The sequence below is a fragment of the Arctopsyche grandis genome, chromosome 13 (genome assembly GCF_051622035.1).
Source record: "Arctopsyche grandis isolate Sample6627 chromosome 13, ASM5162203v2, whole genome shotgun sequence".
In the NCBI taxonomy this organism is placed as follows: Eukaryota; Metazoa; Arthropoda; class Insecta; order Trichoptera; family Hydropsychidae; genus Arctopsyche; species Arctopsyche grandis.
The window spans coordinates 27,805,745-27,833,703 of NC_135367.1; the positions used below are offsets into that span (position 1 = coordinate 27,805,745).

At 35.6% G+C, this 27,959-nt stretch overlaps 2 protein-coding genes and 1 long non-coding RNA gene across 3 annotated transcripts in view; 1 reads left to right on the forward strand and 2 right to left on the reverse strand.

Annotated features, from left to right (window-relative positions):
* The window catches only part of LOC143921428 (uncharacterized), a 339,615-nt gene that overhangs the window by 273,148 nt on the left and 38,508 nt on the right, over positions 1 to 27,959 (reverse strand). The window lies entirely within an intron of this gene.
* On the reverse strand, positions 11,693 to 12,874 carry LOC143921360 (uncharacterized). Its single transcript, XR_013261424.1, has 3 exons — positions 12,775 to 12,874; positions 12,351 to 12,533; positions 11,693 to 12,205 (listed from the first exon to the last, which is right to left on the reverse strand). It is a non-coding gene; the product is annotated as an uncharacterized LOC143921360 (long non-coding RNA).
* LOC143921405 (uncharacterized) lies at positions 14,722 to 27,021 on the forward strand. Its single transcript, XM_077444707.1, has 8 exons — positions 14,722 to 14,979; positions 19,373 to 19,576; positions 21,475 to 21,669; positions 21,746 to 23,726; positions 23,800 to 23,923; positions 24,874 to 25,052; positions 25,126 to 25,242; positions 25,321 to 27,021. Exons 1-8 carry the CDS (start codon positions 14,803 to 14,805, stop codon positions 25,464 to 25,466), a joined length of 3,123 nt encoding a protein of 1,040 aa, XP_077300833.1. The 5' UTR covers positions 14,722 to 14,802; the 3' UTR covers positions 25,467 to 27,021.

A 27,959-nucleotide genomic window follows, 5' to 3' on the forward strand; every position in this document is an offset into this window, starting at 1 on the left:
GCTCCAGGTCGTCACTATGGCTAATTTATTACAAGACATTGAAAACTCATAATTAACGAGACATCTAAATACATAATTATTACATACATACATACACATGTAAATCGAAACAATACCTGGCATCTATCGTATAAATACGATTAACAACATTTTTTCATGTAACAATACGAATTTTTACATTCGATAAACAACCACATAGACATCTATGGTGAGAAATCTGGCGAAACCTGAGATATAACAATAACTCAAGGTTTGCAACAGAAAATTGGGAATGAAAAGCCAATTTTACAGGAACCGTTTCAATTAAAATCAGAAAAATTGGCAAATTCTGATAAGAAACGATCGACTTTGACAAACCAAGGTCAGGCCAACAACGAGACTCTTAGTGGGAATCGAACTCGTGACATCAAGCACGAAAGAAGTTAATAATATAGTATATATTATTTTTATTGTGTTCGAAGCAAATTTAAATAATCAGCAAATGAAAAGAAGTTCATTAGAAAGGGAAGTCATTTGAATGTTGTTTAGCCCTTTGAGTGCTGACCAACGCCGATCGGCGTTTTGCCAACAAGTCTGAAATATGTCGATGGACGTTGTTTTTTGAGTATGTAAAAAATAAACAAGAATACTACCCGCTAAGCCTTTCCAGGTAGCATTGAAAAAAACTTCATTGAACATGGATCGTGTAATCCGTGTCAATGTTTATAAAGACTGGTATACACCGGAATTTCTGAATTTATAACCATAGCAGAATTATCCGATGGAAATCCCTAACTGCTGAGTATTTTAGATTGTGGCTTGGCATTTAGATTGTGACCATTACATTTTTACAACATTGAAGAAGATGGAACTAGTTTTGGAAAAATACATTAATTAATAGACTTCTTTTGTTTGTTTTATATTGTTGCAAGATATATTATATTTGCTTAATAGCTATTAAGCAAATCTATCTATAATTTGGACTATTTAGTGACAAATTCATTGACGTTTATGTATTCATTTTATACTGAAATATGCATCACAGGGTTGCTCGAAATTCCGACAAATTTTTGTTCTGAATTTATAAATTTTTTAATTTATGAGATATAATACATATTGTATTTTTAATATAAGAATTGAAGCATTGAAACATTGAAGTATTATAGCATGAATATTCAGTGTAAACAAATTTTCCTGCAGGGTTAAATAAAACTTATTTTTCCGATAACCAAATATCGTGAATTACCGATTTTAAAGCAACAATAAACCCAACAACAATATAGTTTTGCTTAACAGATTTATGGAAAGCAAACTTACTAATTATAAACATGAGCCCTTATATATATGTATTTGAAAGTGGCAAAAGTCAATTTTTTTTCATTTCGAAAAATATTTCGTTAAACATCAAATGCAATGCTTTACGTTTAACAATATTTAAAAATACTGGTGGCCTGTAATACGTTTATTCTGCTTTTCCGATATTCTGGACATATCGAATTAAAAGAAGTTATAATAGTTTGTGAATTAAGTCAAACAGAAATATTGTTTTTGGCACTGAAAATTGGACTCGCGCTTTCAATAATAACGGCTCTTATGTCGAATATTAAATTCGTTGATATGAATTTATGGAATTATAAAATCAACAGGATTATTTTGAAAGAAATCATGTTATTTATTTACTATGTGTATATAATTAAAAAACATTTAATTATTGAAGTATTATCTTAATGTAAATTGAACGTTTTCAATGCTTCAATAATTTTTGTATATAAGATCTTTTCAAAGGGATTTTTTATTTGGTTCATTATTAATAGCAAAAATATTTTTAAATATTGCCGACTACGTGTGATTAGTTATACACGTACATATATGTATGTAATCCGTATAATGCGATTAAGTAGTAATTATGAAAACATTATCGTCCTCTTTTCTGTTTTTTTTAGCATAATCATATCGCGAATTGAGAGTATTATACACAGGCTTCCAGTTATTATTACATCCAGCTTTCTCGCTGCCCTGGGCAAATTTCATTATTTTTATTTTTGCCGCCCCTTATTTATTATTATTTTAAAACATAATTTTCTAGCAAAAATATAAATATAAAATAACCACAAAGTACAATATGCTTTTATACATTTTATACGTTTTAAAAGACTAATAAATAAGGGGCGGCCAAAATTATAATAATAAAATTTGCCCAGGGCCCAGCCTGTGTAAAGCATTACATATATTCGATGTTTAACGAAATATTTTTCGCAATGAAGAAAAGTTGACTTTTGCCACTTTCAAATATAAGAGCTCATGCTTATAATAAGTAAGTCTGTCTTTAAATTTTGTAAGTTTGTAAATCTGCAAAACTATATAAATTTAACAATGACTTTTAGTCATTGTTAAATTTATACGAAGATCCAAATATGGACACATACATATGTACTAGATGAAGCTTCCGGTATATTGAATCAAATTTCATGTTCTGTTGTAATATTATTTGAAACATTGAATCAGAAATAAAAACCATTTTCAATTGAATTGAATTTTGCCGCCCCTCAAATCTGTCGCCCTGGGCAAATGCCCGACTTTCCCCCCCCCCCCCCCCCCCTCTATATCTGGGCCAGATTATACAATTGTAATATGTCTCGGATTCGGTTAAATTGAGTTATTAATAAAGATTTTTATATTCTATCAAAGCGCATTGATAACTTTTCAAAATAACGTAACTGTTTTTAGCAAAATGTAGACATAATGTGTAAGTATAATTTCAATTCCTTTCGAAAACTACACATTAAAATGCCAACGGACAAAATACTAGTACAAAATGAAAGCTAAAAGAAGTTTTAATTGAAAAACAGTTAACTGGAGTACAATAATTAATAAGAATTATAATTTAAATATATTCAGTCCCCCTCATATATTGAAATATTTAAAACAATTGACGTATCACCATTCATATAATTGACCTCATACTGTATATTGCGCTACAGCGCTCAATATACATGTACATATTTAGTGGATTGTGTATTGATAAACTGCAGAAAGTGTAGAATAGAGCAATGCGTGCAATTTTGAATGTGAGGAAAAGTAAGAATGTTAGAAGTACATACATATGTTAGATGAATTGAAATGGTTGGATATTAGAAATATTCTTAAATTAAGCACTTAAAAATTTTTATATAAGCTGGATAAGAATCTATTACCCAAATTTTTTAATAATCATATAGTTAGGAATAGAGATATACTTAATTATAAAACTAGATATAAGAATAAATTAACTATAGGTACAGTTAAAAAAGCAAAAAATGCAGGAGGTGTTTCCCACAGAGGTGTTCAAATATACAAAGCCCTTCCTGAGAGCATTAGGGCAAAATCACACAGCGCGGTATGTGGGACGTTTTTGTTAGATAGTTTTAAACATACAGAAAAAATATGGTGTACGTGGTCACATACATGGTACTATGTGGTACCATACATGGTACCATCTTTTCAAAACGAAATTTCGTTGAAATTTTACACCAGTGTTTATCCTTGCTTGACAATGATACATATGTATATACCAAAACGACCCTTTGGACCATGCGCACGATCTCGGTTGCATACGTGTTAGCTAACAAACAAATGCATTCTTCACGTGCAATAATGCAAGTGCAATAATGCACATATTTTCCCAAAAAAACTTGAGTCCATTTTCATCTAGAAACGGAACACTTCTTTTCCGTTTCTACTTATTATATTTGAGACACATTTAGTATCAATTGGTTATGGTCAATAATTAAAACGTCCCACATACCGCGCTGTGTGATTTCACCCTTAGAGGTGCTAGTAACACTGGTGCTTTCTTGAGGGATGTTAATGGATACCTCTGTGGAAGATGACGTAATTATATATATATGTAAGGTTAATAAAATGCTAGGTTTGGATTTATATTATATTATTTTGCTCTATGACAGAATCACTAATAACACACTTGTGAAGAGTCTCGGTGATTACAACAAAATGTCTATACCCTTCAGGTATAACACACAGATTACCTAAACACAATCTGCTTTAGATCATCGACTTTAGAGAGTCTTTATTTAATATTATGTATTAGATGTATTATGAGCATTTATAAGAATTTTAAATATGTTTTTGAGCTATTTTTCCTATTATACTGTACATTAACATTAGAATAATAAAATACTATGATTAATAACCAAATTAAATTAAATTGTAAAATAGAAAATGATCAGTGGATCAGTAGCTATAAAAAAAAAGATATAAGATGTATTGTGGATATTATTTCGTAATAATAAAAAGCATTCAAAAAATCAAATATTATTTTAGGATTACTAATTATAGTTTTGTTAAATGTTATATTATAGTTGTTAGTTTTAGTTTAAAATTGTTAATTGTGTAATAATTCATTAGCAATTTGCTATTTAAAGATATTAGGTGTAAAAAAAAACAAAAGACACTATTTTTATTTGAATAAAATAAAATAATTCAAATACCGAACATTCATTTGTTTTGTCGCACTGAACCGATCGTATGAAATTTTTAGGCCGAATGAAAGACAGATACGAACAACTCGTTAAAAAAAATAATTGGCTCGGGAATGTATATGTATGTACGTTGCGACACCCGACACCACGGAACCGTGAATGCGAACTGAGCATTGGAACCAAACTGATGTCCTGCGGGACTGTTTCGTCGAAATCCGACGACGCACGAACGCTTCCGAAAGCGTCTCGGTTCGCTTTTCGGCGTCCAATCAAAGACGGACGAATTCGGCGGGTTAATTAAAATATTATTTAAATTTTCACGATTTGCGCCCGTTGGAATCACGATAGACATTTTGTGCACGTGCCGCCATTTTAAATGTTCAATTACGATGCGCCTCTATGTACGTACATATAATAATTCATTGCACGGAACATCAATCAAAATGCTTTCAGTACCATTTAAAAATCAAGGACGGCGATTGACAAGACGGCGATGTCCTTTTGTGCATTGTTTCAAAACAACACACTAAATTTCTTATGGAATCGAGAAGGAGGGGGTTGGAAGCAAGCTGTAATAAGTACTTGGACAAATGGGTTCACCATTGTCGATTTCTATTGTCAACTCGTTTTTGTTGTTCTCTAGGTTTGTAGGACAATAGTAAACCCCCTGAAAATGGGAAATGGGAAAACACAATTAGATATTTATAATTCATTAAGAAACATATTAATTTAGCTTCGTCTCCAGATGATAACGAGGCCTTGCATGTCACTCGAAGCCAAAAAACTTTCATCATAATTGAAACTTACTCCTAAAACTGGTGCAGCGTGTCCTTGAAGCTTATTGACGACGGGATGGTCAGGACTTGATTCAATATCTAAGAAATAGACGCAAGAATCTTCATTGCCGGTGACCACACAAATTCCTTTACGGAATGACATGATCGGACAGAATGTCAACTCGTTTTTTTTGTTCTCTAGGTTTGTAGGACAATAGTAAACCCCCTTTTATGGGAAATGGAAACGCCACCGCCGTCCTCTAGTGATAAGTATAGGTAGGACCCGAAGCGCGCCGTCAATTGTTTCATTATTGTAAATGCTTTGTAAAAAAGGTTCGGCAAACCTTTAACAATGCATTTACAACATGTGAACAATGAACAGCGCGCTCTGGGTCCGCTCTTTAGTAATAAGGATAAAATGAAAGGGAATTTTTCAAATGGGAACATGATATATTTTTATGGGGCATATGAAGTGAAACGACGGAATTGTTAAGGGGGTATTCTAGTCTAGAGGGACAAATTTTGGGCGTTTTTTAAAATTCAATAAAACAAAAACTAAAACCTGGCAACTGTAATGGCAACTGTTTAAAAAAAAAGTCATTTTTTGACCTTTTTTTTCAAAGTTTAGAATTTTTTTAAAATATTAAAAAACAAAATTTTTACATAATTCTGGTACGGACCATAGAGGGATATATAAAAAAGACCCACACCAAATTTTAAGTTAATTGGTGGATTAGAACTTAAGATATCATGTCAAACGTGTTGGAAAAAGTAGTTTCGAGAAAAACGCGTTTAAAGTTTCGGGTAACGTTACGCGCCGGTTGGATGCCACGGCACTAAAACAGCTATATCTCCGAAAATAATTTTAATTTTTAAAAATCCTCTAAGGACATATTTTTAAAGGTTTGAACTTTGAAAATATGAAACAAAAAAAAAATCGATATTTTCAAATTTCTAGACTAGAATACCCCCTTAAGGCACGGCTGTATAATGTGATGGGAAGTAAATTAGCAACAGACCAACATGACCAAGTTGGTCCCAACACCCAGGATGGTGAACGAAACTCGAGACAAAAGTATGAAATGAGCATGCAGCCGTATGCAGCGAAATGAGCATGCAGCCGCGTCGTTTGCAGCGATTTGTAGCGCAGCGAGATAGATTTTTATTTTTTAATTTTAAATATTGTTTTTATTTCCATAATTTTCCAAATAAATTTGCTTCCCAAAAACGGATATTAGGTAAAAGTGAGAACGCTCGACAGGAAAAGCGGGGCTAGATGTTGGTTGCCATTATGTCGGCGCCAGACATGTGATCAAATAAGTTCACATGTGTGGCACGGGCATTTGATACTATTGTCACATATTTGATCACTTGAGTGCGCTTTGCCGTTCCGTGTCGGTTTTTTAGCGCACATCAAAGGGATAAAAGTCCAAATGTTAGTGTGCCTGCCACACTGCGCGAAGCCCAGTTGCGCGAGCCTAGTTGATCAAATCTTTGAACATATATCTGGCAGATACAACAATATGTGACCAAATGTGTGAGCGAAGTCACTTCTTTAAACTCATGTCTGGCACCGGCATAATGGCAACTAACATCTAGCCCCGCTTTTGCTGTCGATCGTTCTCACTTTTACCACTCATTTTACATGCTATTACTTTCATCATAATTATTTTTTAATAACTGTAAAATACAATATTATATTATATTTAATTTTTTATGTTGTTTCATTTTCTTCGTTTCAAGAAGTGTAGTAATCTTAAGTAAGTAAACTTCTGGTAAAAATAATATTACTCAAAGAAATCCAAAATTTCAGTTGCTCATAATTTTTGCAATTAAAAGGAACCAGCGTGGACTAGTGGTTAGCATATTATGCTTTCGAGCAGAGTGGTCACAGTTCGATTTCCACAAGTATCTGCTGGCCGGAACATGGTTTGTGACTCCAGGTCGATCGGTTCCTATCAGAGTTTGCCAATTTTTCTGATTTTCATTGAAACGGTGCCTGTAAATTGGCATCTCCTTTCTAATCTCTATTGGAAATCTCAGTTTTTCAGCGTCTTGAGTTCTACAATTTTTATAATAAAATGCTGCAAAAATTTCTACATAGATGTGTTCATACTGTGGATGATGTTTGTTTGAATTCGCATTTGTATAAATACTTGTATTGATTGTATTGTATCTAAATTAGTACACTCTTAACTTTGGAGTGATTTACATGTTCGACTGAAATAAAATAAAATGTATTTACCATGGCGATAATCTATGTACATTTTTATTTTTTCATAAGACTATCATTAATTTTTAAAGTAATGATACTAAATGTTTTGATATACATATATTAATCTAATCTATAATTTGGAAAGAGACTTTGTATGTATCCTTGGTCGTCGTCTTCTTCGTCGTCTTCTTCGTCGTCCGTAGATCGGTGACGTCATCGAACACGTGATTCGTTTTTTTTTTTTTCGATCCATGGGCGCCGATTTGTTTTTTTCGATTCAATGGATTCACCCCCGCGGGGGCGCAAGGCGAGTAGTTTCATGGGGCCCCGCCAGGGGCGCCACAAGGGGCGCAGCCCCGTGGGGCCCCGAAGGGGGCCCGGGGGGCCCAGCCTCATGGGGCGCAGCCCCATGGGGCTCAAAAGGGGGCGCCACGAGGGGCGCAGCCCCGTGGGGCCCCGGGGGGGCCCAGCCTCATGGGGCGCAGCCCTATGGGGCTCAAAAGGGGGCGCCACAAGGGGCGCAGCCCCGTGGGGCCCCGAAAGGGGCCCGGGGGGCCCAGCCTCATGGGGCGCAGCCCCATGGGGCTCAAAAGGGGGCGCCACGAGGGGCGCAGCCCCGTGGGGCCCCGGGGGGGCCCAGCCTCATGGGGCGCAGCCCCATGGGGCTCAAAAGGGGGCGCCACAAGGGGCGCAGCCCCGTGGGGCCCCGTGGGGCCCCGAAAGGGGCCCGGGGGGCCCAGCCTCATGGGGCGCAGCCCCATGGGGCTCAAAAGGGGGCGCCACAAGGGACGCAGCCCCGTGGGGCCCCGAAGGGGGCCCGGGGGGCCCAGCCTCATGGGGCGCAGCCCCATGGGGCTCAAAAGGGGGCGCCACGAGGGGCGCAGCCCCGTGGGGCCCCGGGGGGGCCCAGCCTCATGGGGCGCAGCCCCATGGGGCTCAAAAGGGGGCGCCACATGGGGCGCAGCCCCGTGGGGCCCCGAAGGGGGCCCGGGGGGCCCAGCCTCATGGGGCGCAGCCCCATGGGGCTCAAAAGGGGGTGCCACAAGGGGCGCAGCCCCGTGGGGCCCCGAATGGGGGCCCGGGGGGCCCAGCCTCATGGGGCGCAGCCCCATGGGGCTCAAAAGGGGGCGCCACAAGGGGCGCAGCCCCGTGGGGCCCCGAAGGGGGCCCGGGGGGCCCAGCCTCATGGGGCGCAAGCCCTAATAGGCATTAACTAAGGGGGGCGAAGCCCTAGACGGCAATTAATCATGGGGGCGCGGAGGGGCGAAGCCCTAAAAGGCAACTGATCATGGGGGCGAAGCCTTAGACGGCATTTAATCATGGGGGCGCGGAGGGGCGAAGCCCTAAAAGGCATTAACTAAGGGGGGCGAAGCCCTAAACGGCAATTAATCTTGGGGGCGCGGGGGGCGAAGCCCTAAAAGGCATTAACTAGGGGGGGCGAAGCCCTAGACGGCATTTAATCATGGGGGTGCGGAGGGGCGAAGCCCTAAAAGGCATTAACTAAGGGGGGCGAAGCCCGAAACGGCAATTAATCTTGGGGGCGCGGGGGGCGAAGCCCTAAAAGGCATTAACTAAGGGGGGCGAAGCCCTAGACGGCTTTGAATCATGGGGGCGCGGAGGGGCGAAGCCCTAAAAGGCAACTGATCATGGGGGCGAAGCCCTAAACGGCAATTGCTCATGGGGCGTGGAGGGGCGAAGCCCTAGAAGGCAAAGGCTCAGGGGGGTGCCGAGGGCAAAGCCCTAGAAGGCAAAAAAAAAATTTTTTTTTTTTGATTTTTTTAAATTTTTTTTTTGATTTTTTTTTTTTATTTTTTTTTTGATTTTTTTTTTTTTTTTATTTTTTTTTTTATTTTTTTTTTAAATTTTTAAATTTTTTTTTTTTTTTAATTAAATTAGCTAAGTCATGTTTAAGCGGTTTATATTATAAACACTGAGCGAAGCCGGGTAATACAGCTAGTGATACTATATATTTTGATTTACTCTCTTCCATTTGGGCCTCACAGGAATGTTTTGTATTTGCAGTTGGTTTCTTATTTATTGGAACTGGCAGTAGGTGCAAGGCATTCTTTAAATTATATTTTATATTTGATATTTTTACGTATCTGTTATTATAATTGCTATTTTTTTTATGATTATGTATAAATGTATTATTGTGTGTATACATACATGTATGTTTATATTTATTTTTTTCTTTCTCTCTTTTCTTTTATAAGACATTCCCTTCTTTGTTGTTTTTTATAATTTGCAATTATGATTATTATTTTTATTATTAGTTGTTTATGTATATATGTTTTGTTTTTGTTATGTCTAATTTCTTTAGTTATTATTTTGTTTCTTTTCTTCTCTATTATTTTTTGACCATTGTGGCGCATTAGGAATTCCTATAATGCTACATTGGTCCAAACTTTAAATAAATAAATATGTGTATACATACATATATACACTAAAAAATATCCCACAGATCAAGATTGGTATGAAAGCGGACAGGTACTATCTACAGGTACTATCTACAGTCAAGTAAACCAATACCTAAGATACTATACATACACCGTGCTGTTTTTCATGTTGTATTTTCTTACATCAATTCTGTTGTCAAAAAAAATAAATCAAATCGTCCCTTTCAAATTCAACTTACATATATAATTTAGGAGGAAATATCGAAAGAACCCTCGGGAAATTGAAAAAGCTTTACTGAATTAAATTGGGACTTTGTCGTTGCTTATAACACAATATTCAATCTTTTGTAAAAGCCATATGGGACATATTTATTATAATGCAAATTTTAATGTCAGCTATATATAACAGTTATAAACATATGTATATATGGGTCTACGTGACGAGCCAGAATATTAAATTACAAAAAACACAAATATCGGAAGGCAAAGATCGAAAATCGAAAGATCTTAAGTCGAAAGATCAAAAATATATATATATATATATATATATATATATATATATATATATATATATATATATATATATATATATATATATATATATATGTATATATATATACAAAACATTACGATATTATAATACTAGTATTGTGCCCGATGAAATATCGTCGCATGGGTTATGGCATATTAATTAAAAAAAAAATTTAAATAAATGTGTCGGTCCTATGTTTGATCCGCACGCGGTCGTATTTTTTTCAAATACTTTTTAAATATATTTAATTTAGTATTTATATTTAATTGTTTAATATGAAAAAAAATGGTAAAAACTTCTTACCTACCTACGTATAGACAATATAAAATACCAATAGAAAACTTAATTAATTAATTAAATAAATTTTCAATAAATGGTGCTAAATGCTCAGATACTTATTAGCCTAGAGGAGACACTGGTAGCAAACAGTATATATACCTAGAAGTTTTTTGTTGATCGATGTATGTCGTCGAATCAAAACGACTATTATAGTACGGCGAGCGTTATCTCACACATACACATACACATAGAATAGTGCTTTTGGTATCCAACCAATTTTCACAAAAATAAATCGAAACTCATAATTTTATCAGAATAATTTCACTCCAACTAAAGTGCCCAACTCCTCTTAGATTTAAATTCGTATCATATCTTCTCTAATATATAATTTCTAAAGAGATATTGTAAGTTTGTATTTTCGTTGGGAACCGTTGGTAAAGTTGTAAGATTGTAAGGTTTGGTTGGGAGCTTCAAAAACAAATCAAAGTTTCTGTAACGATGGTTGTATATATTTTTTTCGATTCATATAAATTTTATAAAAAAAACAAATGAATATTTACCATTAGATTCTCCATGTTTAAGCTGTTTATATTAAAAATACAGAGCGAAGCCGGGTAGAAATTAAATTTATTTGAATCGAAAAAAATATAATATTCAGCCAATTGAATTGTCATCATAGAAACTTTGTTCTGTTTACAAAGTTCCCAACTAAAGATACTTACATATATACAAAATTTGTTCGAACTGTGCTCAATCCATGTTTAGCATTTACCATTGTAGACCAACGCGGAAGAAATCAACCATGTAACACAAATAGTAACAGTAATCATTGCTTTATTGTTGTACAAGCGAAATATACGAAATTTTTGATAATTTTGTTTGCATGCTATGCATTTGATCAACAGAAACAGTCCATATCGTTTTAATTATGTATTGGATATCATTTACACCTATTTCAGCCAAGATCCTTTTAAGCCGGAGTAGATATTTTTTATAAAATATACCTATTTATAAAATATACGCCAAAAAGTATTTTTCTATTAATTTCATATTTAATGAATTTATTATAAACCATTCATTACTTAAAACATGTATAAAACACAAGTGCAATATACCACAATATGTTATATAATATAATATACCATATTAGCCCGACTATAAGACGAGTACAATTCAATAATATAAAAATTTAGATAATTGTTTTCTATTTCCTGTAAATTTGGTAAATGAATAAATATAAATTTATTGTATTAGTCAATTGTAAAACATGGCATTTACAGATATATGTATGTATAATATGTGGGATAAGGGAGTAAAAAAGATTTTTGGTAAACATCTTCTAAATATGTACATATATCCTAGCTTGTTTTGTCAACAATTTTTTGAGCAAATATTTTGATAGAATTCCAAGCAAACATTTAGAATATATGTAGCTGGGAATACTGGGTAAATTAGTTATATAAAGCCTGTCGATATATCATTTCATCATATTTTCATGGAAGCGAAACGGTGATTTTGCTAGAGTTTGGTGGATTTCATGTCGACTAAAGCTTAAACAAAAATATATGTAAAATTTACAATACAAATAATACAAGGAAAGGTACTGATAATAATCTATTACATAAAGATGAATGATAGTATGTTTAGAAGCATTTTAGACACTAAATATAGTAAACTATCTCGTAGTACTCTTACTTGAACTGTATACTTTTATATATTTATTTTCTAAATTTTGCCTGCTCGAGCAACGTTCTTGAGATATTGTGTTAATTCTCAACAATTTTGGAAACGATGATTTAGAAATTTGTATCAAATACTTCCAAATAATCATTATTATCAAGACAATATTGTAAAAAGCGTCGACGGCTCTGCAAAAATCTGCAAAACGAATTCATACATTAGAATACCTATGACTGTGGTGTTCAAATCAGAACAATTACCAACGAAAATTTGTGTTATTTGATATGATTTATTTTTCTGAAGATTTAGCAACGAATCTTAGACGATTCCACATTCCACTGTATGGTTGATGCAAACTTTCTTCAATAATTTTTAATTGAGTAAGTTTTCATCAATATTTTAATACAATATATTACCATAGAAATTTTGATAATTTTACTTGGAAATTCAAAGCCATTCGTTGTTGCTTTGAATAAATTAACAACTGTTACACATTCGGAAGTTAACCTGTAAAGCAAACAAAGTTGACAGTTGAGAGAGAAAGAGAAGAATAGTCAATATTCATAGCTGCCAATATTTACCAATCAAACAAAAATATTGCGAGTGGAGATATTCGTGATTTCCATCTCAACGTTGAGATTAATTCATTATTGTGTAAATGAGCTGGTAAATGTCATTGAATAAGTAAACCAATTTAAATGGATATTGTTTCAGGGATATTTTTGGAGGGATTGCCCCCCGAGATTTTCCCAAGAATATCCATGTCGTTTGGTGAAATATTATGAATAAATCGATAAATAAAATCGATTTTTATTATTTAAAGTCTAAGATCGATAACGGTGTATCCAATATTTGAAGAAATGTAGGAGACTACCCACAGTGAGGAGCCATGCACACGATGTGCCGCTCACGGCTGTAAGTTTTATCGATCGGTCGATCGATCGATAAAACACAAGGTTATCGATCATTGTCAAGCAAGGATGAATGCAAGCATATAATTTTACCGAAAAAGGTCCAGAGGATCGGGCGTGCCGGGTGTTCAATGAGTCTGTGCATGGCACGGCTCATTTTTTCACTTGTTTAAAAGTATCTAAAAAAAACCACGTGCCACATTCATCGCTGTGTGTTTTCGCCCTTAATGTTTATGTATTTATTACAGTTAAGCTATAGTGACATTCCAGATATAATCCAGGGTGTCACTATAGCTAGGCATATATGTATATATATATATATATATATATATATATATATATATATATATATATATATATATATATATATATATATATATATATATATATATATATATATATATATATATATATATATATATATATATATATATATATATATATATATATATATATATATATATATATATATATATATATATATATATATATATATATATATATATATATATATATATATATATATATATATATATATATATATATATATATATATATATATATATATATATATATATATATATATATATATATATATATATATATATATATATATATATATATATATATGGGAACTAGTCTTATTGTGAAGGTCTTCTTCACCACCAGTCCGCCATGTATTGTAGACAGATTCGTCTGTGTTCGGTATTAATACAACTATATGTTTAATATGGTATTTATTTGGTAGTAACACGTATACACAAGTATGGTTAATTGTTGGTAAAAGTATGTCGTTCAGAGGTCTCTGGATGTGGTAGAGTGTCGCTGGCTCGGCATTCGGCTATGTCCGGCTAGTCTCTGGATACGGTAGAGTGTCGCTGGCTCGGCATTCGGCTATGTTCAGCAAGTCTCTGAATACGGCAGTGTGTTGCTGGCTCGGTCGGCTGGTTGATCTTCCAAGTCCGTGTAGTGAAGTGGTGGCTGGTCAGGAGCTGTATGTTGACTGGTCTGCTGCTGTGTGTCGACGCTTGCTGCTGTGGGTCGACTGGCGTTGTTTGGGTTGTACCTCCTTTTATAGTGTTTCTGGAATCGCCTGACCGATGGTGGTGGTTTGTTGATGCGTAAGAAAGGAATGCACTTTTGTCGAGGCGTAGAATTTTCTGGAACGCTTGGCGCTGTTCCGCTCGATGTATTTTGTTGTTGCGGAATATTCTCGAAGGTTTCGATGACGATGACGACGACGAGATTCCTACATATATATATATATATATATTTTTTTTTTTTTTTGCTGCTCAGTGTAATCCAATTATCATGCAAGCGAGAGGAATATGGACGCGAAATATTGTACTAACGAGAACTCGAGTGTCAGATATTCCGTATTCGCAATTTTTGTAGCATCGATTGTCGTGCGCGCATCACAATGTGCGTAGTAATCCGTTTATCACTAAAATAAGCCGAGCGTGTTTGTGCAAGGTGGCAGCAGTGCGTCTAATACTTGACAGATGTCATCGAAATCATAATAGCGAGAGTCAGACGGTTTCGAGCCGTCGTCCGAGATGGACGTGTTTGCGTTCGTCGTCACGTTTGCGTTTGCGTCAGTGTTATGGATCGCAGTCAGCGGTCAGACGGACGAGCGAGTGGTGACTGCGGTGGCGGAGCACCTCAACGGGGCCCCAAACCGAGCGGGGCGCACCTACTCCCAGCCTCGACTCCTCGACAGGCAATTTCGACAGGTCAGGACCTCGCTTTGTTTACACTAACACCAACACCCACACCCACACCCACACCCATTCACATCTCTACGATCGCGTCATCTTCATCATCGCCGACTTGGATTTTTCCATTCGATCGTAATTTATTTACTTCACGGATATATCATACACCCGTACGTGCTAAATCTCCTTGTTCGTGTTGATGTGTTCAGAAAATTCATCGTCTGTCTAAATCCGAAGCCGCTGACTCAGACTCTATTATTATATTATACCGAGTCTGAGAATTGAAGAAAAAATTCGCATCGGTTGTGTGTAATGGGAAAATTTGCACATGCGAATGCAAATTAGGCGCAGTAATTTAGTACACATGTGTGTGCTCGTATTTGTAAACAAGAAATCACAGCCCGAAGCAGTGGTGTCGAAACCATACCACATATTCGATAAAAAGTTTATTAATATTTAGGTAAGATGCATAGGAAATATTTGGCGAGACTCGATCATAGGGTCTGAGGTATTGCAGTACCCCAAAATAATTGGTCTGTAGCATGAAGAAACTATGCGAATATTTTCCACGACTCGCCACTGCTCAAAATAATTCAATTGAAGAAATATCCTCTGTGAGCAGTAAATAGATATTTATTATAGAGATAGTAAAAAAGAATTCGACTCCAGCGCATTTTTAATAGAAATTTAAAACGCATTTATCAGACCTCTCCAATTTAACCCAAACATGAGAAAAATGCAAATATAGAAACACGGTATCGGGTCTGCACACATTAGATATTGATATTGGATGCTTTTCGCCCAAAAAATGGTTCACTACCGTCTATTATTAGTAAAATCATGTTTTTTTGCTCTCTTGTTTTGAACACCAGTGTAGAGGTCTATTGTTATTTAAAAGGCATCGATCCAACGGCTACCCCTGCTTATTGCCAGGACATGATGGTCAACGACTAAAAAAAATGGTTCTCTACTATTGTCAATCATTTTTTTTGCTCCCCTGCTTTCTCGGACAATGGAAAGGTCTATTTTTATTTTATCCTCGCTGCCTAAGGGTGAAAACACACAGCGATGAACGGCACATCGTGTACTTGACTCCCCGCTGTGGGAGGTCTCCTACATTTCTTCAAATATGGGATACACCGTTATCGATCACTGTTAAGTAAGGATAAATACAAGGATACAATTTTACCGAAAACACCCCGGGAGGTCATTTTGGGACGACGCGTGCTCGCCGTTCCATGAATCTGTGCAAGGCACGGCCCATTTTTTTCGCATGTTTAAAAGTATCTAACAAAAACCACGTGCCATGTGCACCGCTGTGTGATTTCGCCCTAAGTCTGCTTATTACTAGAGGTTTTCGCTATGCGTTCTATTGTCAATTTCTTTGAAATTGCCTGTTTTTACAAGCTTTTTTGCTCTCTTGTTTGAGCACCAATGGAGAGGTCTATAGTAATTCGAAAAGCATCGAGCGAATACCTACCTCTGCTTACTACAGGAGGTTTCCGCTATACGCTTTATTGTCAATTTATTTTAAATGACATGAGCTTTCATTGTAAAAACATGTTCCCTTTTGCTTTAGACACTGGTGGTTTTACCAGCAAGTAACAGCAGTAGCCGACAAAATCGGTTCATACTATATAGCAGTACATGTCACCGTACCGTATCAAGCAAAATCGGTTTTCCTTGGCCACGGTGGAAATATTCAGTAGCGAGTTCACGCGTACTAAAAAAATGTGTGCATGCGTCTATGAATATATTTGGAAAGGTCATATTATGACAATATTGACTCGACGTTATGACGCAAGCAAAATTGCGCCGTATCATCGCGCTCTGTTGTGTACATGTAAGCCGATTTTGCCTTCCACTCGGCCAAAACTTGTCTTAACGTGCCGAAACTGTGCGGTGCTGGATATTACGAATAGAAACGCATTTACGTGAGTAGCTGTGCTCTACTGTAGCCGTGAATTGCTGAATATACCTTCAATGGCTAAGAGACCTTGAATTAGTGTAGCTGATTTAGAAAATATGTATGTAGGTAATCTAATGAACCCGAGCGCCTATCCTTACTAATAAGTAAATAGCGGACCAACTTTGTGCCGTTTATTGCTTATTGTTCGCCGTTCTTTGTTCATTTTTATGATGAATCTTTTTTTATGCTCTAGCTTTGTAGTTTACCCTGTTTCCTGTAAAATAGACCCAAAACGCCCTGTTTCCTGGAAAAAGCACGCTTCCGGTCCTACCTCCACTAATAAGTAGATATCGTATATACGTGGTTTATTTTTTCTTAGAAATGATCAATTTCTTGGAAAAACCACTAGTGTTTTTAATAAGAGAGCAAAAAAGCTTGTAAAAACAAGTAATTTCAAAGAAATTGACAATTGAGCGTGCCACGGACACTTCCTAGTAATAAGCAGAGGTAGGCCTTAGCTCGATGCTTTTCAAATAACAATAGACCATTCCATTAGTGTTCAAAGCAAGACAGGAAAGAAGCATAGTTTTCACAAGAAATTGGATATAGTATACCATTTTTTGTCCGAAAAGCATCGAGCCAACTCCTACTCCTCGTAATAAGTAGATAGCGAAAATACACTTTTGGGGCATTATGCTTATTGTTAACATCGTAGAATAACTTTTTTTTATAGCTGTCTTGAATTCAGTACTGTTTGAACGTGTATTGTTCTTTGGGATAGCCCTAATGACTGCTCCCTAGTAATCAGCTTCTAGTTACGCGTGCTCTAAAAGGTTCCCCACCGCTGACTTAAGGTGTATATACATATATATGCTTAAAAGCAGCATATTTCAAAATTGATAGTCATTATTTACGTTGTAAAAGGTTATCGGGGTGTCAATATGATATTTTTGAATTGATGATTTGTTTACTATTTCTATAATTATCTTGTATATGTTCCATATAATTTTATTTTTCTTCTACTTGAGAATGTTCCATGTCAATAGCAATACGTGTATGCATTTTATGCAAGATAGAGTTTAACCTCATGCACTTCATTGCCGAGCTTCCTGTTCAAGTTCTGTATTGATTTATATTCTAAATTCACACGCATATGTTGCGTGATCATCTTTGATGATCTAATGATTGTAAGATCCGATTCCGGTTTACCGGTAAATAAAAATAATGTTTTCATTCACTTGAAATTAATATTGGCTGTATATGTACTTGATTGACGATAAAATAGGTTTTGTAATTACCGGTAAATTCAAAATTTTAGCGGTATTTATTGATGGCGATTTACCGATAAATCGGTATACTGGTATACCCGCATTTCAATCCCTAGTCGTTACATAAACTTTCCCTTGTTCTCTAATCAACTTATTCCACATTGTGATTTTTTTTCCATTATAGACATTCAGGGGTGTAACATTGAATTTATTTTTTATCTATACCAGGAAGGCCTAACAGGCAACCCCAATGCGCCTTCCTGGCTAGAAACATTGTACATTTGATACAAGTATTATACAAAGTAAATACATATCAATTAACATCCAAAGAGACATCTATGGTCAAATTTGTAAATTTGAAGAATATTTTTAAACAATTAAGCGAAATTCAGTAAATACATATCAATTTACGTCCACAGAGACATGTATGGTGAAATTTGTTAATTTGCAGCATTTTATACAATTCAGCGAAATTCGAGTTTGCTGAAAACTCTAGATTTGCGAGAACATGGGCAAGGTTAACAATTTTTTGGAACCGTTTCAATGAAAATCAGAAAAATTGGTTAACTCTGATAGGAAACTATCGACCTGGAGTCATATAATCCAAGGTCTGGCCAGCAGAAACCAGTGGCATTTGAACCCTAGACCACCCTGTTCAAAGCATTATATGCTAACCACTAGTCTATTCTGCTGTTTTTTTTATTATTATTTTGGTTTAGTTAAGTTTAGTTTAAGTTTTATGTTTTTAATTGTATAAATTTGTGTATAAAAGTGCAATAAAATAAATTTAGATAAATTTATTTTACTTTTATACAATTAAACTTTTATACAATTAAATAAATTTAATTGTATAAAAGTGCTTCTACAATATATTGTATTATATTATTATTTTGCTGTGATAAAATGAGTATGCATATTAAATTACGCTGTTATAAAAGTAGCATAATCAAAACAATAACAATTTTTATACATATGGTACATACATACATACATACGTTGACTATTTATTTACTTAATAGCTGATTCGAAATTGAGTAATCATTTTCGACTTACATACGTGATTGTATTATATTTTATAAGAATACAAATGACTTCATTATACTACATGTGATTACTAGAATAATCGAAAAACATTGCATCACCTATTCATTGGGCTGTGGTTTTATTCGAAAGTGCTGCTACTGATTAAAAAAAATGATTTCGCCGCATGATGAATCATCATTTCCTTTTTCAGGAGTCGAACGTGCACAGCATCGGTGTAAACTTCAAGGTGACATGTGACAGCGAACCCTGCCCCACCGATCTGGTGAAGTGTTACGCCGAAATTCGCGACTTGGGAGACTCCCTGCAAGTCTTGGGAGACGTGACCAAGTGCGAGGATGTGCAGAACGTTGTCGAAGTCATTACGATCGCCGAGCCTGTTCAGCTAACTCACGAGGTCCACCAGAATGATCATTATCAATGATCACTTAAATCGTCGTCATCATCATCATCAGCTATTTCACCATTGGGTCGTTCACTCTGACTTATAATAGCATTTTTATCTTTTCTCTTCGTGGATGTGTGTATGTCACCCCCCCCCCCCCCCCCCACCTAGTTCCCCGCCACCCCAATGCACCCATTGTTCAGACTGTATCGTCATTGCTCTAATTGGTCAAAGGTTTTAGTCCACGTGGACCACTTCACTCTGATTGGTTGTGCGCCTTGTTCGCGTGTATTTATTTTATTAAATATACTCTCTCTCTCTCTCTCTCTCTCTCTCTCTCTCTCTCTCTCATGTTCCCACGTTACAATATATTCAGCTTTTTTTGCTTTCTTCTATAACCTTTTGGGTACAATGTCGATCACTTTCTTTTGTCTGTTACCCACTTATTTGCCCATTGTTTTTATTGATTTAGTAATAATTTAATTAATTAATTTAAAAATATAGAAAAAAATTGGCGTTTATGGGACGCGTACATGGGATAGTCCTTTCAAAACGACACATTCGACCTACATATGTCGTTGAAATTGTATAGTAGTATTTATCCTTGCTTGACAGTGATCTATACCAAAACGAACCTTTGGACCATTTTTTCTATATCTAAATAAAACCACTTGCCACAATCACCGCTGTCTGATTTCGCCCTAACTTAAGGATGCAGGGTGATTAGGGCAAATAGATTTTTTTATGGTTAACTTCGTCAAATACCTTTTTTACAATTTTATTTTGCTTTCTTGCTCTGTTGGAATGTGTTGTTTATAGCCATTGCCCCGAATCAACCGCCGTTTATTCATAACCTAATCGAAACCACATTCGTACATAAATCTTAGTTTAGAGATTATAAATTTAGGTCTCATATTGGCAAAATATTATTTGATTAGATTATAATTCCAAAAGTGGGCAATAAAAAAATTAAAAATTTATCAGTAATTAATTATAGTAAACTTGATCAGTATCTTATTCTAAATGATCAGTAGAATATAATAAACGATCAGTAAATGATTAATTTTTGTTCAGTAAATAATAATTTTTTAATCAGTAAAATAAATCCTTTTTGATCAGTATTCTATTTAAATACCGATCAAAAAGGATTTTTTATCAATGAAATTATAATTTTTGACAATTGGATGATAGCGCGTCGCCCCGCTACTGTCCATTCCCACTCTCCTCATGGTCCACACACCATAATATCCATCCAAACACATCGTAATATTATATATGTGGGTGGAATTCCTTAACAGTTGACGCTGTTCAGGACCACGGTGGGAATATGGCGGTGGAGATGAAGATCAAACACGTGCGTTTTCAGTCATGTTGTTTATTAAAACGACACCACGCGGTGGTTTAGCGACAAACCGCCCCCAGTGGAAGGTTAACTTCAACTAACTGTAAAATAGCGGTCGCTTTCGCGCCCTCTGCTACTTACGGGGGGAGATTATTCAAAGAATGTGAAAGAAGTGGCAAAATTCCTCAGGATTTTTTATACTAAGAGCCATAATGCAATATGGCAGCACTGACGATTTTCTGGATGTCAAAATGAAATGATCATTTTTAAATGATATTACTGATCATCTTATAATAATCATCTACCGTTTCATTTTATTTTGGTTCAATAACTGATCATTTAGTTCGATAACTTGGTATATGACAACTGATCACAGCGTACTGATCATTTACATAGAATACTCAGTGAAAATTTCGAAATATTTACTGACAATTTAGTTATTTTTGTTGATCAAACGCTGAATAAATTACTGATATTTATGCGTCATTTTTTTTTAAACATATAAAATTATTTGACTTGAATCATAAAACATGCGTCGATTATATATGTATATACGATTTGTTTACAGATTGGTTCCGGTGAGCAATTTGTTGCTGTGACAAATAAAAATGGTGGTTGGTGTGCCAACTGTCCAACTGACATCAACACATCTGCCATAGGCGTTCAAGAATTAGCCGATGACGCTATCATTCATTTGAGCAGGCACAAGCCTAATTCGAAACACACTCTTCGGAAGATTGTGAACGTTCAACGACAAGCTCAGGTATGTGTTTAATAAATTATATATATTTTACTGTTCCTTTCTGGTTTGGTTTTGTAATGTTTTCGTTCAATTTCAGATAAACAATGGAGTACGTTATATTCTTCTTTTGGAAGTTGATACTACTGCTTGTGAAAACAATGAGGGAGAGCATCAGAACGAAGTAACCCACACATGTTTATGCCAAGTGGTGTTTTTGGAAAAACCTTGGATAAAATTAGCGAACGGTAACAAATTCAGAGCAGTATTATCGAATAATTGCACCGAACAATACCTTTTCGGAGACGAAGGTGAAATTGTAACACCGAACAAACGTGGAAATGAAGTCAACGGTGATGGTTTCAATGATATTCTTAAAGTCGTGCATAGGGATGAATTGCAGGCTGCGGTAAATCCCAATAGAAACGAATTGTCTGAGGATCAAATAAAAAATATTGAATCTCAAATCGTAACAGACGTGAAGGAGTTTGAAGAGACTGGAAATTTAAATTCAGGATCAGATTCTGAATCTGATGTTGCAGTTCAAAGGCGAGTCGGAGAACAGTTGGCTATAAACGAACCAGATAATCAGAGCAATGTTCAGATGACAATAGATGAAGCCGCGACCACTCCACAAACTGTTGGTCTTTCCGATGATAAAAAGCAAGCGTTTGACGGGCTGATGGACTTCTTTGGATTTGATCAGGAACCATCAGGCTTTCCGTCGGCGAATGACGATGTTTATAAACAAGACAATTTCCAACAAAATTTCGAATACCAAAAGTCTGTGACTACGAAACGAAGTGCTGAAAGTGATAGCAGTTCGTCCGAAGAAAAAAAGTTGACTTATAATGAGCATGTTCAACTGGATGAAAATATTCCGGTTCAGAAGGACAGTTCGGAAGAAGTCGATTCTTCAGAAGAGAAGATAGAATTCAGTCCGATTGTATCGCGAACTAAGCGGAGCATAGTCAGTGCAAGAAGCAATTCCGATGGTGAAATAATGCGATTGGCTAAGCTTGCAACAGAAACACTGGATCATTTCGATTCGGATGACTTGAAACGTGTAGTTTTGGAAGTTCTCAGTTCTAAGAAGTTCAAAAAAGGTTCTGCTTCAACTTACTTTATCAAAATGAAAGTTGCCACATCGAAATGCCTAGAATCCGTCGACAATGATGAAAAATGTTCTTCATTACTATCAAACGATAAGACAACGACGTGTCACGTTCAGGTGGAAGTAAAATCAAACGGCGACACCAAAGTCATCAAATCAAACTGTTCTAAAGATGACGATTCTTTGAAGCGAAGCAAGAGAGGCTTAACCGGTGCTCCGGCTCCGGTTGCCATTACAGATGCAGAAATCCAGAAGCTGGCACACAAATCTTTAGCTCATTTCGATCTGACTTCATCAAACGAAAAATTGCATAGGGTCATGACTATAAAATCTGCAACGAGACAAGTTGTCGCCGGTACCTTGACTAAGATAATCTTCGAAGCAAAGGAGACGTCTTGTGGTAGGAACGACGTGAAAGCACTAGAAAGTTGTCCCGTTTTAGATGAAGCCATCCTTAAAATATGTACAGCTTCCATTTGGGAAAGACTTTGGTTGGAAAACGGCACAGATATCACTATAAAGTGTGAAGAAGCACCGGCACGTCGGAAACGAAGCACCGAAATGGATCAGATCAAACGACTTGAAAAACTCATCCTTGACGAGAAGTTGTTCGGTAAATTTTTGGTCAAATACAATAGGAATTACATGAACGATCGGGATGAGTATCGTAAGCGTTTCAAGATATTCCGCGAAAATCTAGATTTGATTGACGAGCTGAACGAGAACGAACGGGGCACAGCCAAGTACGGACCGAATACGTTCGGTGACTTGTCTCCTGAAGAGTTCCGTCAGACGCGTTTGGGTTTGAGAACTGATCTTCGTCTCCAAAACTCAGTGCCTATGATGCATGCTCAAATACCCGATGTGAAGGATCTCCCCGACTCTTTCGACTGGAGAGATAAAGGAGCCGTCACACCCGTCAAAAATCAAGGAAGCTGTGGCAGTTGTTGGGCTTTCAGTGTTACAGGTAATAATAATCTGAATAAAATGGCAAAATTTATTTTTGATCTTTTTGTAATGATTGTCTTTTAACGTTTCAGGAAACATTGAAGGTCAATATGAGATCAAAAATGGAAAATTGCTATCACTTTCAGAGCAAGAGCTCGTCGATTGCGACAAATTAGACGATGGCTGCAATGGAGGACTTCCTGATAATGCTTACAGGTGTTTATCCCATTCTTTTAAATGAGGAATTCTTGTGTTTCTGTACCTACATACTAAAAACTGGTCTAAAAATTTCTATAAAATGGGATGAATCTACTCTTTTTGAGTGTAGGTAGACGAATTAGCTATGTCTTGACTTCAGGACAACACTTAATAAATCAAATTTAGTGAAACGAAGATGAAGAGGAGGGATGATTATTATTTTTTTGATTCTGTTGATTCATTTTTAAAATAGATTCATTATAAATTACTGCTTTGATTTATAATATAAAAAATATTTATGTCCTTGTCAGTTTTATTATAAAACCGGTCACTGAAAATTGTTGACACATCAAATTGCGAACATGAAAGTGAAGCAAACATAAGATACCATTTTTTCTTGTGCCTATTAGCTTTCCAAAAATGTTCCAATGAAATAGCGGTTCGGTGATCATTGGTCACAAAGCGCTCCCCCGAAAGTCACTAAAATCTCTATAACGAAACATCTGCCAGCCGAAAAGTCCATCATACTAAAGATAACTATTATACAAACGAAAATTCGAGTGCCAAATATTCCGCATTCGCGGTTTTCATAGCAAAAATTGTCTTTGTGACCGTCGCAATGTGACTAATAATCCAATTACCGAAATAGCAGATTGCTTAGTGAACAAGATGCAAATGTTGTTTCAACATAGGATCGTTTTGTTTAGAAAAAAAAACCTGATAGTATGTATTTAGATTCATAATCTGTTGACTAGCATTAACTTTGTTCCAATATTATTATAAGCCATTTTCATGTTGTTTTGTCAATTTTGATTTTTATTTTCTAATTTGTGTTTTGTTGCAATCATCTCTTTATTATCTTCATCGTCTTTTTACTGAGCAGTGCATGATCTTGCAGGTACTCACCTGATAAGCAATGAAGGCTTCTTTTAGAACCGTATTAAATTTTATACATACATGTTTTTCAGAGCGATAGAACAAATGGGTGGTTTGGAATTAGAAAATGACTATCCGTACGATGCCGCAGATGAGAAGTGCCACTTTAACAAGACCCTGGCTAGAGTTCAGATATCAGGCGCTGTTAATATCTCGTCGAACGAAACCGACATGCAGAAATGGTTGGTTCAAAACGGACCCATCTCGATTGGTAATGCATTTTGAATTTGGAACTCCTTGCATGGAATTGGGTCTCGTCATGTCATAATCGAGTATGTTTTCAGGTATCAATGCAAATGCTATGCAATTCTACATGGGAGGTGTATCTCATCCGTTTAAATTTTTGTGCAATCCGGGTAATTTGGACCACGGTGTACTTATCGTTGGCTATGGAATACATAGTGAGTGTAAAACGTTTCTTATTATATGTAATATAGCAATTGTTTTTACTGAAAATGTTAACGTTTGTCAATTTTCAGCATATCCACTCTTCAAAAAGTCGATGCCGTATTGGATAGTGAAAAACTCATGGGGAGAATCGTGGGGTGAGAGAGGATACTATCGAGTGTACCGAGGCGACGGCACATGCGGAGTTAATATGATGGCATCGAGCGCAATAATTTAAATTATATTCGGATATGTACGCTTTTTTCTATATAAATGTAATATGATGATATGGATACTCATATTTATGTGATATTATAACGAACTAACTATTGTATAATTTGTACTTTTTCTAATGTTATATAATTTTTTCTAATAAATCGTAGAATTTAATTTATAATAAAATATTCTTCTACTTTATCTATGTAAGTTCCCAAGCTTGATTATTCTCAAAACTTAGAGGTCTTCATTTAAAACTGCTGAAATACCTTTTACATGCAAAATTGTTGAAAATAATCAATTTGATTCAATAATGATAAAATGAACATTTCGCTGTATTCTTACCTAAACTAATAAATGCGTATTTTAATTTATATTCATAAATACATAAACACATATGTACATATGTATGTGGTAGAGAATTCTGACAGATGACGCTGTTGAGGACCACGGTTGGGATGTGGCGGTTTAGGTGAAGACCAAACACGTGCGTTTTCAGTCATGTTGTTTATTAAGATGATACGTGTGGGGGCTTAGCGACCAACCGCGCGGAGCACAGGTCCAACTGCGACTAACCGTTACATCCCTGCCCTTTTCATCCCCTTCTCACAATCAGTCGTAACATACCCTTTCTCAGCCATAGCCCATACATCAGCCTTTCGTTCAATTCCAGCCCTACATGTACATATATTTCTTTAAGTTTTTTTTTGTTTCTACATACATATGTGCCGAACCCGTATAGAAATGTGGAAACACAAGGAAAAAAAATAATGGTTTACTATCGTCAACCTTTTATTTTTGCTCTCTTTGTAGGACAATAGTGAACCATTTTTTGTGGGTAAAAGAAATTTGTCCGCTGATCTCTGCTTATTATTAGAGGTCGGAATCTGAAGGTGTCGGAAACGTGCCGCCTATTGTTTCATTGTTGTAAATCCTTTGTACAAAGGTTCGGCAAACCTTTAACAATGCATTTACAATCTTTGAACAATAAACAGCCCCTTCAGATTCCGGTCTCTACTTATTATAAACATACGTCAACACTATCCTAGTGAAATACAGTCTGTGTACATGTTTTTTACTTTATCAATGTACATACGTATGTAGTAACAATAGATGAAGTTTTGTAACCATGCGAAAATTCGAACTTGAGATATTGACTAATTGGAACTCAGAATCGATCACTGATTACGTTTTCATGATCTAAAAAAATGTGTGTGTGTGTGTCTGTGTATTATGGGGATTTTTTTAACCATCTGGAACGGCAACATGAATAGAAGTTCAGGAAAGTCCACAGTGTAAAAAATTCGGATGTGACCAACCCTTCACTTTATCTATGTATGTATTTGAAGAATATAAAAAGGTCACAAAACAAAATTCGATATTGAAACGTACAGACACATTCAAACATGCCGGCAGCATTATGAAATACTAATAGCTATGACAGCATTTTCGATACACGTTGAGCGCAAATGTATGGAAACTTTCACAAGACAAAAGTTCTACTTCCGTTTGTCGGATTTTGCTAAAAAAAAATTTATTTCTTAAAATCACAATAATTATTATACACATTACATATCAAGAAAATAAAAATAATTTAAAAGGTAAAAAAAAAACTACTTCCGGTTTACGAATTCTGACCAAAACCTTATCAGCTCTAAGTAAGTACATAAAGAATACAAATATAAATTTTCAGCTTGATACGTTCTGGGGTGTAGAAAGAATAGTGGCCACAACATTTTTGACCTTTCTAAGAGGAAATAATCCCACTATTAAATTGTGATTTTTTTTATTTTCATCACATTGGTACAAGAATTATACTTAAAATTTTTTTGTGATATGCACACATGTTTAAGGGGTCGGAAAAATAGTGGAAGAAAAATCGAACAAGAGTAAACTGCCACTTCCGGTTGACAGATGCTTACCTAATTTTATTGATAACTTAGTATTAAGCTTAAACTTGTATATATGAAATTTCAGTTCAATAAACCAAAAGGTTTCTGAGAAAAACATAACAAACCTTGATTCTCTAGAGTAAAAGTACTACTTCCGGTTGAGGTAAAAAGGTATAAATCTTAAGGTAAAAAATTTATAATTTCTATTATATGTAAAAAAATTTCAGTCCGATTCAGTTTGCGACTTGGGAGATAATTGTATTCAAAAACTTAAAAAAGAGGACACTTACAAGGGAAGGTACCATTTAAAAGTTGTCTCCAAAGTCTCATAAAATATAGTGTAAAAGTCGTAATTTATTCAAGGTCAAAGTTAAAAATAAACAGTTTTTCTATTGCTCCAATGATGTTAACATTTATTATAAAAAATGTAGAGCATAAAAAAAGCAACCGTTTTTGCGATAGAGGGCGGTGAGCGCGCAGTACTCAACCATACGCATGTGGGTACTGTAATGCAAGGTCAAGGTACATATATGACAAATATCCCAAATATGCATTCAGTAGATGTGATACAAGTTCTGCGCTGTTTAAAAAAGGAAAAAACTTTCATCAAATCACTAGAAAAA